At 41.9% G+C, this 17,123-nt stretch overlaps 1 protein-coding gene across 1 annotated transcript in view; it reads left to right on the forward strand.

Annotated features, from left to right (window-relative positions):
* The first annotated feature begins 475 nt into the window (after positions 1 to 475).
* The window catches only part of LOC146985252 (uncharacterized), a 27,334-nt gene continuing 10,686 nt past the window's right edge, over positions 476 to 17,123 (forward strand). Inside the window, exons 1-7 of the mRNA XM_085783252.1 lie at positions 476 to 646; positions 1,339 to 1,381; positions 5,084 to 5,443; positions 12,207 to 12,267; positions 14,821 to 14,909; positions 16,127 to 16,180; positions 16,277 to 16,328. Coding sequence (XP_085639378.1) covers positions 522 to 646; positions 1,339 to 1,381; positions 5,084 to 5,443; positions 12,207 to 12,267; positions 14,821 to 14,909; positions 16,127 to 16,180; positions 16,277 to 16,328 — 784 coding nt within the window. The 5' untranslated portion in view covers positions 476 to 521. The remainder of the gene's footprint in view (positions 647 to 1,338; positions 1,382 to 5,083; positions 5,444 to 12,206; positions 12,268 to 14,820; positions 14,910 to 16,126; positions 16,181 to 16,276; positions 16,329 to 17,123) is intronic.

Here is a 17,123-nt window from a genome sequence, read left to right on the forward strand (position 1 = left end):
GAGAGACGACACCGAGACACAAGACACAGGTAGGAGCTACACACACACACACACACACAGAGACTCACACAGGTGGTTAACGTGTGTGTCTGTGTGTGTGTTTGTGTGTGTGTGTGTGTGTGTGTGTGTGTGTGTGTGTGTGAACTCTGAACCAGGCTTTTGCATAGACGGCTCCAGTTTTACATGCTGCTTTGTTTGCACCAACACAGCTGTGATGCTGAGTGTGAACTGGGCGTGTGTGTGTGTGTGTGTGTCTGTATGTGTGTGTGTGTGTGTGTGTGTGTGTGTGTCTGACGTTTGTTCAGAGAGACAGAGACAAGAGACGGAGACGGAGACGGAGAGAGGACGTCTTCAGTTGGACGAGACGGTTTCAGGCTGAAAGAGCTGAGCTGGTTCTGTTTGACTCAACATTGTCCTCTGTCTGTCTTTCTGTCCTCCTCCTCCTCTCTCTGTCCTCATCTCTCTGTCCTCCTCTCAGACTTGTCCTCCTGTAGACAGACAGACAGACAGCTCAGACCAACATGGCGTCCGTCGCTCCCTTCAGTCGGAGACAGTGGTCGTCTCAGTCCCTGAGGGTCACGGCCAAGGAGATGTCCATCGTCTCCGCCCGCGGGAAGAACAACGCCATCGCAGAGAGATTCTCCAAGTACGACTCTGTCTCTGTCTTTGTCTCTGTCTCTGTCTTTGTCTTTGTTAATAATTTCAATTTCAGTTTCAAAGCTTTATCACATTATGACATTTTCAAAACATTTGTTCCAAAACTTCAACATTTAGAAACAAACAAAATAGATAAAAAATAACAACCAATAAACAGTAGAAGTATATAAACAGGATGGACAGTGAGGACTTCTGTGTCTCTGACTGTCTCAGTCTCTCTCAGCAGACGAGGACATCATGTCCCTCACACTTTCACACATTTTCTTTCTGCTCAGCTGTTTCCAGTTTCCTCTTTTACTTTTTTTTATAAAACAGAAGACACGACCACATCATCATCAGTCCACTCCTTCACAAACCTAAAACCACAACCTAAATGTTTCCTCTGAACAGCTCACACTTAGATCAAGGTCGTCAATAAATAGAACATATTAGAGTTACATTTAAATGTTTAAACCAATAAAACAAACCAGAGTTAAATGTAAAAATATATATATAAATATATATTATGTTATATAAATGATTAAAGTGTTTAAATAAAAAATAAAACCTGCTGAGTTTTAGAAACGTCCAGTGTTTTATAAAAAGTCAATGAGCAAAGATTGACTGTTGGTTGCTTTATGTCTCCTCACCTGTCTCCTTCATGTCTCCTCACCTGTCTCCTCCGTGTCTCCTCCCCCTCAGGTATCAGATGGCAGCAGAGGAGAGCAGCGGAGAGAAGAAGATGGTCAGTAGCTCGTCCACCATGACACCTGTCCTCACTAACAGGACGTGATGATGAGAGCGTCAAAGTGAAACTGCTCAGTAACGTTTACTCTAGTCACATTCATTCATTCAGTTCAGACACTGATTAAAGGACAATTTAATTTCATGTGTGACAAAGAAAAGCAGCAAAACCAAAAAAAGTTTTACAAATGTGGAGAAAAAAACCTGACACTTTGAAAATTACAGTTAAAATTGGTGCAGCCAATCAGATGCTCCACATGGGTTATGACATCATTCATGAGTCCCATGGGGCCAATGCCTGAAGCACTATTGTTATTGTGTGGATTTCTTCAAAGTAAATCGCGAAAAACTGCCAAAATTTTTGCATTGAAGTGAATGGGACAAGCCAAAAAATAAGTAATTATTGGAGTTTTTCAAACGTCTACTGCTCAGGCATACTTTCACTTAGAGACTCAATTTAAACTTTAAAATGTAGACACAAGTCTTGTCTGTTGGTGTGTTAATCCACGTGTCGATAGGTATTATAGTATTTGATCATTCCCTGTTCAATGACCATGATCATATTTGGAGAAGTGTTGAGATAATAATGGGTGTGTATTGCACGGAATGTTCGGGCCAGAGTGGGTGACATCATCAGCTAGAGTGGGAGAAGGTGTCTGAAACTGTCTGAAACTTTTCTCTTTCCACGCTGCTCCTGGACACAAATTACACTCTAGACACATGATTTTTTTTCCACAGTTGTAGACAAACTTGTCCTCTCTCTAACAATGTGTTCAACAAAGCAGAGAGACTTATAGAATTTAAACTGTGAGCTCTTAGTGTGGCGATGACTCTCTGCTCCTCATTGACTCTAATACAAAGATTTTCTGAGAGAAGCAGAAGGGACCTCTGTTTATAACTCGCAAGCGTTTCCAAAATATTACTGTTTATTTAACAGCAAAATCATATGAAATCGTTCAAGAAGTCCTTACGACGACCACGGACTGCTTCTTTTTCTGATAGGAGCTACCGTTTTGTCAGAATCAGCCCAAATCTGAGACCAGCGCAGAGGCAGAAAATCGCCCTTTTTCTTAACGTTTCTGTCTGCCTGAGCCTGAGGTGCCTCTATTGTTGTGGCAACCTGTATACATGTCCCGTGGGTTTCTCCATGACTCCGCCCCCTTTAGGGGACCAGCAGACCGTGACTCCGCCCCCTTTAGGAGACCAGCATCAGCAGGTCTTGAGTCTATTGACTCCAATGGGAGAAATGAACATGAGCTCAGATTATGGTCGATTCTTTGGCTCCATAGTAACTTTTAAGTAAATAATGGACTCATTTTTCACAAGACACATTTCTTCTGAACATTTTGACACTAAAATGGACAATTGTCAGACGGACACATCAGGAGAAAATAAACTTTGTTCCAGGCCTTTTCTCTGTCTCAACAACACATTCAACAACGCAAGATTTGGCACAGATTAGGCAACGTCAAACAAATGTCTGCTAACTCCTGCGCTAATTATTTTAATAATGTTCTTAAAGCGAAAGTAAGCGGAATGTTTGTGTTAATATAAGTCTTAAATAGTTATATCTTCCGACAGCAATCACTAACATAGAGTGTTTGGTCTGAAACGCGGGTCTGTCAGTCACTCTGCTCTGCTGTAAGCCGAGGAGAAAACTTTCCTTGTATCCTACAACCTTTATCCAATGAGGAGAGAGAACGGCATAAAGGGGCGGTCCTCTCTGTGTGTGCAGCCAAGGGATGCGCGTGAATGTGGTGACGTAGGGACGAGGGCGGAGACTGCTAACTCCATCGGCTGACAAGAAGTTATGGTGCGTTCAAGGTAACCCGTAACTCATGTTTTTCCGACCCGACGAGTTACGGGTTGCCTGGAATGCTACAAAGTCGTGACTTGAAGCCGTAACTTACGGTTTCAAAAGCCTGCCTGGAACGCAGCATTAGCCAAAACAACCGGATCGCTTACTTCTGCTTTAATGTTAAATATGACTGTTAGCTGTGTAAATATTTAATGTTATCATAAGAAAATATCTCACTTTCCTCTACCAACAAAATTCATTGGCCCTAATTTGAATATAGAGTATCTTTGGTAGAACTGATCCAGGTCCAGTCTCTGAGCTCTGAGCTCCTCTCAGGTTCCACTTTTTACCTTCACCTCATTTCCTGGATTTATTTTCCCCCCGTCGCCTCTGCTTCTGATTTTCTCTCTCTCTCTGTGTCTGTCTCTATGTCTCTCTCTCTCTCTCTCTCTCTCTGTGTCTCTCTCTCTCTCTCTCTCTCTCTCTCTCCCTCTCTCTCTGCTGTAGGGGGTGGGCGTCTCTTTGCTTCGTGCTGCAGCTCTGATCACTTCTCAAGCCGCTCACATCTGGGAGCTGACACACACACAGACACACACACACACACACACCTTCACACAAACAAACAGCAACAAACGCACACACACATCGCGACTGGACGGGCCGGGCCTCTTCCTCCTCCTCCTCCTCCTCCTCCTCCTCCTCTCAGGTTTTGACAGAGTTTCTACTTTCCTGAGTTTCTGCAGCTCTTTGTCTTTGTTGCTTTCGTTTAATTCTGTTTGACTTTTTTCTTCTTCCTCTGTCTCTAGTTCCTCCTCCTCCTCTTCTCTTCGTCTCTTCTTCTCTCAGCTGGACGTGACGTGTGGTGGCTCGGTTTCCTGTTAACGTTCACTTTGACTCGTACGTCGTGTTTTTAGTTTGACTGTTTTAGTTTGTCTCAGCGGTTTGAGTGTGAAACCGCAGAGACAGAGTCAGAGAAGATCAAACCTGCAGCAGCTTGAGAGTTTTTACAGGTCGGAAACTCTGACTCTGTCTGTTTATATCTGAACTGTCATTATTTTAACAACTTAACAGAGAATTTTTATCTTTCGCTCTAACTTTAAATGTGATTTGTTTCGTGACATTTTATGAGTATTGGTCCTTTTTTTTTAACTTAATATTCCCTGAAACAGATACAAAAGTCATGATGTTGTTGTGGCCGAGCATCAGTCGAGTAGTTGGAAGACGTCACTTTGACTTTTCCTATTTTCTTGCATGTTGTATTTTTTAATTTAATGCTTCAAGACGATTTAGAGCTGAAACGCTGTCGATAATTATCCATTTGTTTCTCAGAGATAGATAAACTATTGGTGATTGGTATTTTATATTTTTACACTAAGAATATTTGTCTTATTTCTTATCAAAATGTCTCATTTCTAGTCAAAACTAAGACTCATCACCTAAAAATTAACTTGTTTTTAGATCATTTTCACTAGTTTCAAACTAATTTTCACTTGAAATAAGTAGAAAAATCTGCCAGTGAAAGCAAGTTTTTTTGTGCTTGTAATAAGAAAGAAAAACTTGCTCCACTATCAGATTTTTACTTTTACTTATTTCATGTGAAAATATGATTGAAATAAGTTAAAAGTTTCTTAAAAACAAGCTATTTTTTAATGTGGTGAGTCTTATTTTAAGTACAATGAGATTTGTTTTCACTAGAAATAAGACAAATGTTCTTGGTAAGATTTTGAGTTTTTGCAGTGTAATGAGCTTCAGTTAATTTACTGTATGAATCTGACCTGAGAACAGATCTGGACAGGAAGTCACAGTAGTAGTAGTAGTTGTTTTTACAGTGTGAGTCTCTCTCTGGACCGACTCCTCTCTGTTTGGTTGTTGGACTGAATGGATCTTTGTGTTTCTCCTCCTCAGGTCACGGAGCCTCCGCTTCGCTCGGGGAATCTGAGCGTTTTAAAGAAACGCTGGGAACAGCCAGAACAACAGGCCACGCCCACCGCCGCCGACCCCCCCAACACCCACACACACACCCACACACACACCCACAGCAGTCCATCACCCCGGCCTCAGACCTCGGAGCAGCAGCTGCAGCCGGATCCAGCTCAGGCCCAGAGCACCGACATGGAGGCGGCGAAGCCCGGTTCAGATCCAGATCCAGATCCAGAGGGAGCGGGCGGAGAAAGCAAGACCGACGTGTCCGTGTCCGAGTGCGAGAAGCCGAGCGTCCCCATGACGAGCCTGAAGAAGATGTTTGAGAGAGGAGAGACGGACACGGTGAGTCTGCACACGTCTTCTCCTGTCAGAGCCAACTCTGGTTCCACTGCACTCCAAAAACTCAAATATCTTACCAAGAATATTTGTCTTATTTCTAGTTAAAATGTCATTTCTAGTCAAAACAAATCTCATTCTACTTAAAATAAGACTCATCTCATTAAAAGTTGCTTGTTTTTAGACACTTAACTTCTTTCAAGCATATTTTCACTTGAAATAAGTAGAAAAATCGGACAGTGGAGCAAGTTTTTCTTCCTTATTACAAGCACAAAAAACTTGCTTTCACTGGCAGTTCAAGTGAAAATTTGTTTGAAACGATGATGTAAAAACAAGTTATTTTTTAGGTGATGAGTCTTATTTTAAGTGGAAAGAGATTAGTTTTGACAAGAAATGAGACATTTTGACAAGAAATAAGACAAATATTCTTGGAAATATTTTGAGTTTTTGCAGTGGTGGAGGGTTTCAGTCAGATACTGTTGGAGACATTTTATTTTGAAAGGACTGAAGTGTCAGTAATGATGATTCCAGTATTTAATATTCTAAAGGACGTTGATACGGAGGCTCAGAGAGGTCAAAAAACACAAGACATCAACAATTACACAACATACACCATAAAAATCCAAATACAACTTTTACTTCACTTAGTTTTACAACAACAACACAGTCTCTATCATTAGTTCCCTTCACAGACAGATCCATATTCTCAGCTTTACACATTTACTTTACAACTCAACAGGATAAGAAAACAGGTTTTGTTCCATTGCGATTGTTCATTTAATTCCTTGTCTATTATAATTATTATATCAACTTCAAAGTTAAATCAAAGACCTTTTCCTCCAGATCTGCTCACATCCAGTTGACTTGATTCAGTTGCCTCGAGGCCTTTGACCTGGACAGATGAGAATTTGCACAAACTCTTCACATTTAGATTTCTGAAGCTTCATGCACTGCAAAAACTCAAAATCTTTCCAAGAATATTTGTCCTTTTTCTTGTCAAAATGTCTCGTTTCTAGTCAAAACTAATCTCTTTCCACTTAAAATAAGACCCATCACCTAAAAATCAACTTGTTTTTAGATCATTTTCACTTGTTTCAAACAAATTTGAGTAGAAAAATCTGCGAGTGAAAGCAGGTTTTTTGTGCTTGTAATAAATGGTAAATGGTCTGTATTTATATAGCGCTTTACTATACCTGAACGATACCCAAAGCGCTTTACAGTATATCATACATCGCATTCACCCATTCACACACACATTCACACACTGATGGATAATAAGAAAGAAAAACTTGCTCCACTATTAGATTTTTCTACTTATTTCAAGTGAAAATCTGCTTGAAAGAAGTGAAAAGTGTCTAAAAACAAGCTACTTTTTATGAGATGAGTCTTATTTTAAGTAGAATGAGATTTGTTTTGACTAGAAATGACATTTTAACTAGAAATGAGACAAATATTCTTGGTAAGATATTGAGTTTTTGCAGTGCAGCAGCTTCTGTCGACACACAGTCTGATGAACTGAAGAGACGGTGATGGGCGGTTGGTTTCTGAGGCGGTAACCTGACTGACGGCGGAGGTTTGACGTGTTTCTGAGCAGCGGCGGCGGCGGCGGCTCGTCTTAATGAGGTTAACGAGCTGCGATAGTGAGTTCACTGACAAACAGGATCCACATTAGTCTCAGTTGGAGGAGAGAAACGGTGTGTTTGTTCTCAGAGGTCAGATCCCTGCAGAGCGTCAGGCTGCAGTCACATGGTCACACACACACACACACACACACACACACTCAGCTGACTGGCTCATCCTCTCATGGTCTCGCTGTAAACGTACAGATCTGTGTGTAACAGCAGCACATCATCATCATCATCATTAGGCCTCCGGCTGCAGCAGGAAACTGATCCCAGAGCAGCTGAACACAGACTCACATGTGTCTGATGATGTGTTATTGCTGCTAAACATTGAACGGTCTCACACTGGTTGTGAAGGGTTTTATTCATCAGCAGCAGCAGCAGCTCTACAGTATTTAGTTTGTTTAGAGGAATAATGAACATCAGCTCATAACAGAAAATACAAAACATGCAAACAGTAATAAAATCTACTTAAAGGGATAGTTCAACATTTTGGCAGATTGGCCCATTGTCATAATCCCTATAGTCATAGCAGTAGGTTTGTTACCTTAAATTGTCGGTGCAAGCTATTTTTAGATCGGCGGAGCAGAGCCGCGAGCTGCTCAGAGCTACGCTACGGAGGCTCATGGGATTTCTTGGTTTCCCTCATCAAACTCATCAAATACACAATCCAACAACTCCACAACGCTCTGGTGGACAAGTTGTGACCTGCACATTCACCACGCTATGAGATAATAACACAACGTTACCAGACAGAGTTGTTTTAGAGGTGAATTCAGAGACTGCTTGATGAGGAGCTGTGCATATAAAGCCCATTAAAGGTAACAAACCTTCTGCTAAAACTATAGGGATTATGGGCCAATTTGCCAAAATGTTGAACTATCCCTTTAAACAGTGACTCAGACTGAGTCATGTGTTGGTCTCATGGAGAGGAGGAGGAGGAGGAGGAGGAGGGGGAGGAGGTCTGACCTGAACAGTTTCCTCCTGTTCCTGTAGCTGGAGGAGGAACAGTCTGTTAGCATGTTAGCTCAGTGACTTGTTTAAAGGGTTAATCCTGAGAGTTTATACAACAGGCTCCAGGTGATGATGTCATGGTGTGATGATGTCATGGTGCAGTCTCATGACAGCAGATGATGTGACGACCCCCCCCCCCCTCCCCCTCCTCCCTCAGGCCTCCTCTCACCCTCTGACCCCCTCATCAATCATCTGTTGTTCATCTCTCCGTCCGTCCAGCTGTTTTCTCTCTCTCCACCTCTCCTCCTCCTCCTCCTCTCCTCTCCTCCTCCACACCTCCTCACACTTCTTTTTCTCTTTCTCTCCTTCTTATTTTCCTCTTTCTCCTCCTTGTCTTTTCTTCGTCTTCTCTTTCTCCTCTTCTTCCTCTTCCTCCACTAACACTAACTACACAGATCATTCAGTTCCTAGTAAACAGTGACTATTAACAGTTGATAACCAATAATCAATAATAGGAACCAGAGCTGAGCTGCTTTGTCTCTCCTTGGATTAATCTACAGATTTTATTAAATTAACCCCCCAGCCCCACCCATCCTCCCCCTCTCCTCCTCCCTGCACCAGCTCCTCCTCCTCCTCCTCCCTCCGTCTGCTGCTTCACTCTGAGGCTGCAGCTCCATGAACCCCCCACCCCCCCCTCACCCCCCGTGTTAATACAGCTCTGGAAAAAAATAAGAGGCCAAGTCCAAAATGTTGTTAATAAATCGGCTTCTCTCCATGTGCCGGCCGTTGGATTCCAGTGTCTATTGAACTCCAACACATCTTATTCTACTTAATGAATGAGGCTAATATAAAAAAAAACGCTGTTGAGATTAAAAATTTAGATTATTCCACCATGTTGATTTCTGAAATCTTTCAGATTTATTCTGTAAACTAGGACAAATCTCTGATCTCATCTCTGATGCTTTCTAGACACTGTGATTCCCCCAAACTGAATAAATACAACACATAGCAACACAAAACACACACACACAGAAATAGTAATGTTTCTTCAATCATTTCAGATTTGTCTAAACGGTGATAGGGCGTGAAAAACATGATATATAGCTAAACTCTCGTTCGTTACTACTGTTCTCATTCAAATTACGTGCTGGTTTTCTACCTCGAAGTAGAATGTAAACAACAAGGCGATTCGGTCTATAGCCTACTATATAAAAGAATAGAATAAAGATATAAAATAGCCTACTACTAAATAAGTTATTGAATTCAAGGTCTAAATTAAAATCATTTAATCATTTTGACCAGTTGTTATTTTCTGCAAATAAATGCTCTTGACAATAATTTTTTTTTTCAAATTTGGGAGAAATGTTGTCAGTAGTTTTGAAATTGTTCATTTCACTCTGAAAACTCATTCCTATAAATACTAAAACCAGAGAAACAGATCATTTTGAACTGGTCTCTTAATGTTTTCCAGAGCTGTGTGTGTGTGTGTGTGTGTGTGTGTGTTAATTTGAGGAGGGATTCCCCATATGTGACATCATGCCCCCCCCCCAGGAGGAGGAACACCTGCTCCCTGTCTCCTCCCTGGTCCCTCCCAGTCTCTATCCTCCTCCCCCCCCAAACCCTAACCCTAAACCTAGACCCCTCCCCAGAGACCCCCCCCCCCCCCTTCCTCTGCCTCAGTAATAATAATCCAGACTCAGTCAGTCGTTTCTCTGGAGCTGCTTCAGTCCACATCCGACTCAGACCTGGTTCCTCTGGTTCCTCTGGTTCCTCTGGACTCTCTCTCTCTCTGCCCCCCCTCACCCCCCCTCACAGGAGGTAGGCTAGCTATGGCTTCATTCATTCATTCATTCATTCATTCATTCATTCATGTGTGTGTGTGTTTATGTGTGTGTGTGTTGTTTCCTGTGTCTTTGTTTAACCTCAGTTCATCTGGAGCGTCGTCACTGAGCTCTTTAGTGTGTGTGTGTGTGTGTGTGTGTGTGTGTGTCTGTGTGTTTCGTGTGTGTGTGTTGTGTCTTTGTTCTGGTTAGAACTGGCTGTAGTAGTATTGGGTTAAGTATGTGTGTGTGTGTGCGTATGTGTGTGTGTGAGCTTTAACAGTATCAGGATTAGCAGCAGAGTCTTTGTCTGGTTGTTGATCCTCCTGAGACTCTGTCCTCATCTGACCCCCCGGTGTTTACTGTGATGATGATGATGATGATGATGATGATGAAGATAAAGATGATGAAGATGGCGTCCTTTGTTGTGATGTGTCTCTGTCTCTTTGAAGTTCATTCACAGTTACAGTTGAGATTGATGTGTGTGTGTGTGTTATTGCTGGTGATGATTGACAGGTGGCCAATCAGCTGTCTGACTGACTGTCAGTGTTTAGCCCCGCCCCCCCACATGACGACATCATCTTTTATACTCACCAGGAGGAAGGATTCAGGTCCAGTTCAGGGTCCTAGGATTGAACCTTTTAGTAGTGCACGAGCCTGAATGTTCAGCAGGTTGAGCTTCACTGGGCTCTACTGGGATGTTACTCTGTTTCTCTGTTTTCCTTTGGTTCAGTTCATCTTCTCATTTGTCAGCGTATCGATAAAAGGAAAATGCGACTTTTTGTTATGGAAACAGGTTTTGCAAATTGAGCCAGAGTTTGTGGGTGAAGACTTCCCAAAAGTCCTTCACCCGGCGACGTTCCCAAGCAAATGGAGAACGACGCCCCGGTCTCCCAGCTCTCGTCTCTGCACACCGAAACACAAACGCGCTCCGTAACTCGTAATCTTTTGTTCATGACGGTCTTCGTTGTAAACAAATGCACATGGAGGAGAGGAGGGTAACCAAAAGAGAGGAAAGGCGAGCAGACTGTCACAGTCCACTACTGTCTGGTTGTTTTAGAGGGAAATACAGAGACTGCTTGATGAAAAACTGTCCCTGAAGGCAACGTGCATCAGCGGTTTTGCATGAATTTCCCTCTAAAACAACTCTGTCTGGTAACGTTGTGTTATTATCTCATAGCGTGGTGAATGTGCAGGTCACAACTTGTCCACCAGAGCGTTGTGGAGTTGTTGGATTGTGTATTTGATGAGTTTGATGAGGGAAACCAAGAAATCCCATGAGCCTCCGTAGCGTAGCTCTGAGCAGCTCACGGCTCTGCTCCGCCGTTCTAAAAACAGCTTGCACCGACAATTAAAGGTAACGAACCTACTGCTATGACTATAGCGATTATGGTGATGGGCCAATTTGCCAAAATGTTGAACTATCCCTTTAAGTGAGCAAAAATCTTAGGGGTTTTTTGTGGGTAATGAAGATTTCTTGGTTTCCTTTTCACAAAAGAAGAATAAACAACAGAGAAACAGAGAAACAAGAGCAGCTGCATCGGCCAAACTGTTACTTTAAACATCGGTGTCATCAGCAAAGAATTTCACATTCGGTGCATCGCCGTGGTGACGGTGTGAAGCTGTGATGATGATGATGATGATGATGATGATGATGACGAGTCTCAGGCTGAGGAGACGTCATCGTCACCGTCTCTGACCTGCTGTGTAATCTCTTGTACCTGAGCTGAGTCAGAGCTGTGATTGGCTGGACCGTCGGCCGGTGGGCGGAGCCTGATGACGCTGTCGGCTGCACTGACCTCAGATCAGATCAGTGGCGCAGGTTTCATTCAATATAACATTTAATAATAAACGTCTCATCATGCACAGAGAGAGGAAGCCGACCTGTGGAGTTTATAGAGTTTATGTTTATTTATTGTTATTATTAGAATAATAATAATAATAAATATAATTATTGAGGAGTTTAAATGTTTTAAAACCGGAGGCGGAGAAACGATCGGTTTGTTTTGTGGCCGAGGACCAGACGTCTGAGTCTGAGTCTCTGAGCTCATAAGGGGATTAAAGTGGTTTGGACTGCTCACACACACACACACACACACACACTCCAACACACACTCTAACACACACTCCTACCTCTGTCTGTTTCATCCCTCCACACTGTGATCGTCCTGATGGACACCAGAGCCTCCAGTCTGCTGTTTGCTGCTCAGGCTGAAACATGTGAGCACCGTGTGTGTGTGTGTGTGTGTCTGTGTGTGTCTGTCTGTGTGTGTGTGTGTGTGTGTGTGTGTGTGTGTGTTTGTGTTTTGACTGCTGTGTGTTTATTTTCTAACTGTTTTGTGTGTGTCTCTGTGTGTGTTTGTGTGTTTGCAGGCGTCCAGAGAGCAGCCGAGCAGAAGCAGCAACTCTGCCAGCATGGAGCAGCTACTAGGAGGTAAACGGATAGAAACTGGAACTAAATGAAATGTTTCCGTCTTTTTATTGGAGCGACGACGGGACAGAGAGATTTCCAGCTAAAGAAGATTATCAGCGTTGTTGTTGTTGTTGTTGTTGTTGTTGTTACAGTTGAATGTGGACAAACAGCTCTAACAGCAGCAGGAAGCATCATCGTGTTGTTTCTATCAACTCTGTTCAGCAGCAGGTTGAACACGATGTTTCTCTGAATGAGTCAGTGTTGATGTTGCTCTGTGAGGAAAGAAGGAAGTATTATACAGTTCATCAGTGATATTTATATTTAGGCTACCAATAACTGTTAAAGCAGATAACAGCGGCACGGCCGTTTCGGCTAATGCTGTGTTCAAGGCAGGCTTTTGAAACCGTAAGTTACAGCTTCAAGTCACAACTACGACTTGGTAGCGTTCCAGGTAACCCGTAGCTCGTGTTTTTACCGTCCTGTTGTCTGTGAAAGTTCCCTATAACGGCCACTCGTAACTTCCGACCCGTGAACTCGTACCAGATCGAACTGGTATGACTTCACAGGAAGGAAAAACACAAAGTACGAGTTTCCTTGAACGCACCATGAGTTAGCAGCCCCCGCCCTTGTCAGGCATCAATTGGTCCTCGTGCTACGTCACCACATTCACGCGCATCCCTTGGCTGCACACACAGCCCTTCATGCCGTTCTCTCCCCTCATTGGATAACACTTGTATCCCACAAGGAAAATTTCTCCTCGGGTTACAGCAGAGCAGAGTGACGGAGAGACTCGTGTTTAGGCTGAAATACTTCATGTAAGTGATTGCTGACGGAAAATAGGACTATTTAGGACTTATATTAACAAAAACATTCCACTGATATCTGCTTTAACTAAAATATATAGAAGTGCATTTAAAGGACAATTCCGGGCAAATTCATGCATGTTCCTAACATTTTAGGTCTAAAAGAAGGAATCTGTAGATATTCAGTTTAATGTCTCCTGTTTTGCGGTAGTTGTGTCTGTCCCCGCATCGCCACAGCAGCAATGAATGGGAGCGGATTGAAGTTCTGCTGCTTAGGCTGTTTACATCCCTCAAAGCCACAGACAGCGTCAGATGGCGACTCAAACATGCACCCAGAAGTTTGTTTACTTCAAGCAAGTCGACATGTTTGTAAAACTAGATCTAATTCAAAGTCTGGCGGAGTCGAGACCCAAGTTGACGCTCGGTGTGTTCACGTGCAGTCGGAAGCTCCCGTTTGTGTCATAAACACAGGAATATCAACTCTGGACTTGCTTGAAGTAAATTAACTTCTGGCTGCATGTTTGAGTCGCCATCTGACGCTGTCTGTGGCTTTGAGGGATGGAAACAGCCTAAGCAGCAGAACTTCAATCCGCTCCCATTCATCGCTGCCATGGTGATGCGGGGACAGACACAACTACCGCAAAACAGGAGACATTAAACTGAACATCTTCAGATTCCTTCTTTTAGACCTAAAATGTTAGGAACATACAGCCCCCAGTTGAATTTGCCCGGAATTGTCCTTTAAGTGATTGTTTTAATGATGCATATTACAAACTGTACTACTCTTCAGATGATAAATGCTCCACTGAGTGAAACAGAAACAGAAACGAGTCTGTTAATCACAGCTGCTGTTTAAACTTCATCAACCTCCTTTAGTTTTAAAGTCGTTGAGTCGTTTTCCCTCCGTCTCCTCTGGTGACTCACATCGTTCCCAGAAATGAGACGCTGAGAAGTGACGACAGGAAGAGAGAGAGAGAGAGAGATTCCTGTTTCCTTCCGGCTGCTCCGACCTCGGACCTCAGGAAGCAGCAGCACATTCACCAAGAAATTAATACTGACGTCGTGTAAAACTGAGTTAGTTTAGTTTAAACTAGTGAAGAAGCTGCACAAAGTGAAGAGGGAACTGTCATGATGAAGTCAAAACGCGTTGATTATCTTTACGTCGTCACCCCAGAATTCCTTTTACTTTGAAAGTGGATCTGCACTAGTACACTGCAAAATCTCCAAATCTTTCCAAGAATATTTGTCTTATTTCTTGTCAAAATGTCTCATTTCTAGTCAAAACTAATCTCTTTCCACTTTAAATAAGACTCATCACCTAAAAATTAACTTATTTTTTTAGATAATTTTCACTTGAAATAAGTAGAAAAATCTGCCAGTGAAAGCAAGTTTTTTGTGCTTGTAATAAGAAAGAAAAACTTGCTCCACTATCAGATTTTTCTACTTATTTCAAGTGAAAATCTGCTTGAAAGAAGTAAAAAGTGTCTAAAAATAAGCTACTTTTTAATGTATAACTATGTATGTATATGTATAAATATACTTTATTTTAAGTATCATTATATTTGTTTTGACTAGAAATGACATTTTGACTAGAAATAGGACAAATATTCTTGGTAAGATTTTGAGTTTTTGCAGTGTAGGAGGTCGTCATGCTGATTTTTATCTAGGAAATAGAGTTATGTCATGATCATGATCCAGGTTTGTGGATCGTAAGTATTTACACACACTGAGCATCAGAGAGTGACATTGTGTGTGTGTGTGTGTGTTGCAGATGGAGGTCTTGCTGAGTCGACTCCTCTCCGGGACAGGATGGCTCTTTACCAAGCTGCCATCTCCAAACAGGAAGCTCCGCCCCCTTCGGTCAGTATCACCGCTTGGATTTTTTTGTTTCAGTGTTTTGTTTAAAGGGATAGTTGACCCAAAATTGAAATTTCGTGGCTTCTCTGAGTTACAGGGGGTCTCGGCGTAGCAGTGCATGTCCATGTAACGGTTGCAAATGGATACCAACTGTCTTCGTAACAAAAAGACACACCAAAAAAACATCCAAATACCTCCATGCTGCTCGTATGTAATGTCCGTCTTGTATTGAAGCCCCAACATGAGAAATTGACCCGAAAAAAATTGAATAAGTCTATGTTTCAAGCTTGTTTTGTAGCGGAAGTTTCAGCCAGTCCGTCAAATTTGGACGAACTGGGAAGAGGAGCTTTGAGAAGCTTTCTGCTACAAACAAGCTTGAAATATAGACTTATTTAATTTTTTTCTGGACAATTTTGCATGTCGGGGCTTCAATACAAGACGGACATTACATATGAGCAGCATGGAGGTATTTGGATGTTTTTTGGTGTGTCTTTTTGTTACAAAGACAGTTGGTATCCATTTGCAACCGTTATATGGACATGCACTGCTACGCCGAGACCCCCTGTAACTCAGAGAAGCCACGGAGGACTCTGAAACTTCTCCCAGCCCTTAGTCCACATGAGGGGGAGGAGATAATGAGTGCAATTTCAATTTTGGATGAACTATCCCTTTAAATGTCTGACCATAGAGAGAGAGAGAGAGAGGAAGTGAGAGGGAGGTGGGTGAGTCGGAGCAGGAAAACACCTCGGTGAGCAGCAGAGGAGACCAGATATGACTCTGTGGTGTAAATGCAAAGCGAGCGGCCGGTTCCTCAACACTGCTGCTCTGTCTCTGCTTTTATTGGCTGCTGCTGCTCTGAATGGCTCTTTGTTTTGTTTTATTATATTTAGTGTATTTACATGACGCAGGCAGACGGCTGCTCTGACGCTGCTTCAGTTCTCATCAGAACCAGACATGGCAACCCTTCACTTAGTTTCATTTTAACATTAAAGGATTCTAACTAAGACATTTTGTAAAGAGACAAATCTTGAGTTTATTAAATCAAAATTAAAAAGTGGATTTTAAAGCTCAAAGATCCGTAAAGAGGTGCAGGTTTGATGCCGAGTCTCCAAATAAACATCTAAATACGTCTGAATATTTGAACTCCTCTCTAATCCAGTCACCCAGACTGACCCGGGATCAGCTCCAGTGTTTCATTGTCTCTGTGTTTTGTCTCTCAGAGCGATCAGCTGGACAAGCAGAAGGAGAACGTCCCTCCGTCCTCTGTGGACATGGTGAGGAGACACGTCTCTGTTTATGATGAAGAATCAATCAATAAATATATTAAATATAATATTATAATATGATATCTGTTGTTGTTGTTGTTCCAGAGTCCAGAGTCTGAGTCAAACAGCAGGAAAAGTTTCAGCACAGAGAGTTCAGGTAACAACACGCTCATAATAATAATATTATTATTCATTATTAATAATTAATTTTTATTACAGATCTACTTATTGGTTAATAAGAGCAGGAGTCACGTTAACCCTCTATGGTACGCTTTATGATGCCATTGGGGGGGAAAACTGTTTGGAGTGTTTTTATGTCTCAAATAGACTAAATAAACATAATCTAAATATTTTTGGGGGGGATTTGTTGCTGTAGGCAACATTGTACCATAATGGTGCATAAGTGAAAAAGCAATTTTTCTAAATTCAATTTGATCATAATTTATTTCATAAACATATGAAAAATATTAAATAGCTTAAACTGATTACAATACATGCTATTTTGAATTTAAAAGCATTATAAAATGAAATCTTTTAAAGGGTTTCTTGTCTGCTGGCAACACTGTACCATTGTGAAACGACCCATTGAAATGAATGACTCAAAGAGTCGAAGCGTATTGTTTGAAGAAAAATTAATTATAATTGCATTTTACAGTAAATTCTATCTTATACTTTACTAGAAATACCAGTCTCTGTAAACTTTCACCTCCACTGGCCTCATCCTCATCCCAGTTCTCACTCTAGTCTTCCTCATCATCATCATAATAACCTGAAGTTTACTTTACTGCAACCAAAATCAAATTTATTGTAAGGATCAAAACAAAATGATGATGAATGGTATGTTTTTGAACATTATATTTACACCTAAACACACACAACCATAATCTCATTATGCAATGTTGATTCCATAATGGTTCACTGTTGCCTCAAGGCAACGTTGCAATTTTCTATA

The sequence above is a fragment of the Trachurus japonicus genome, chromosome 7 (genome assembly GCF_045865225.1).
Source record: "Trachurus japonicus isolate A0001 chromosome 7, Traja_1.0".
NCBI classification, from domain to species: domain Eukaryota; kingdom Metazoa; phylum Chordata; class Actinopteri; order Carangiformes; family Carangidae; genus Trachurus; species Trachurus japonicus.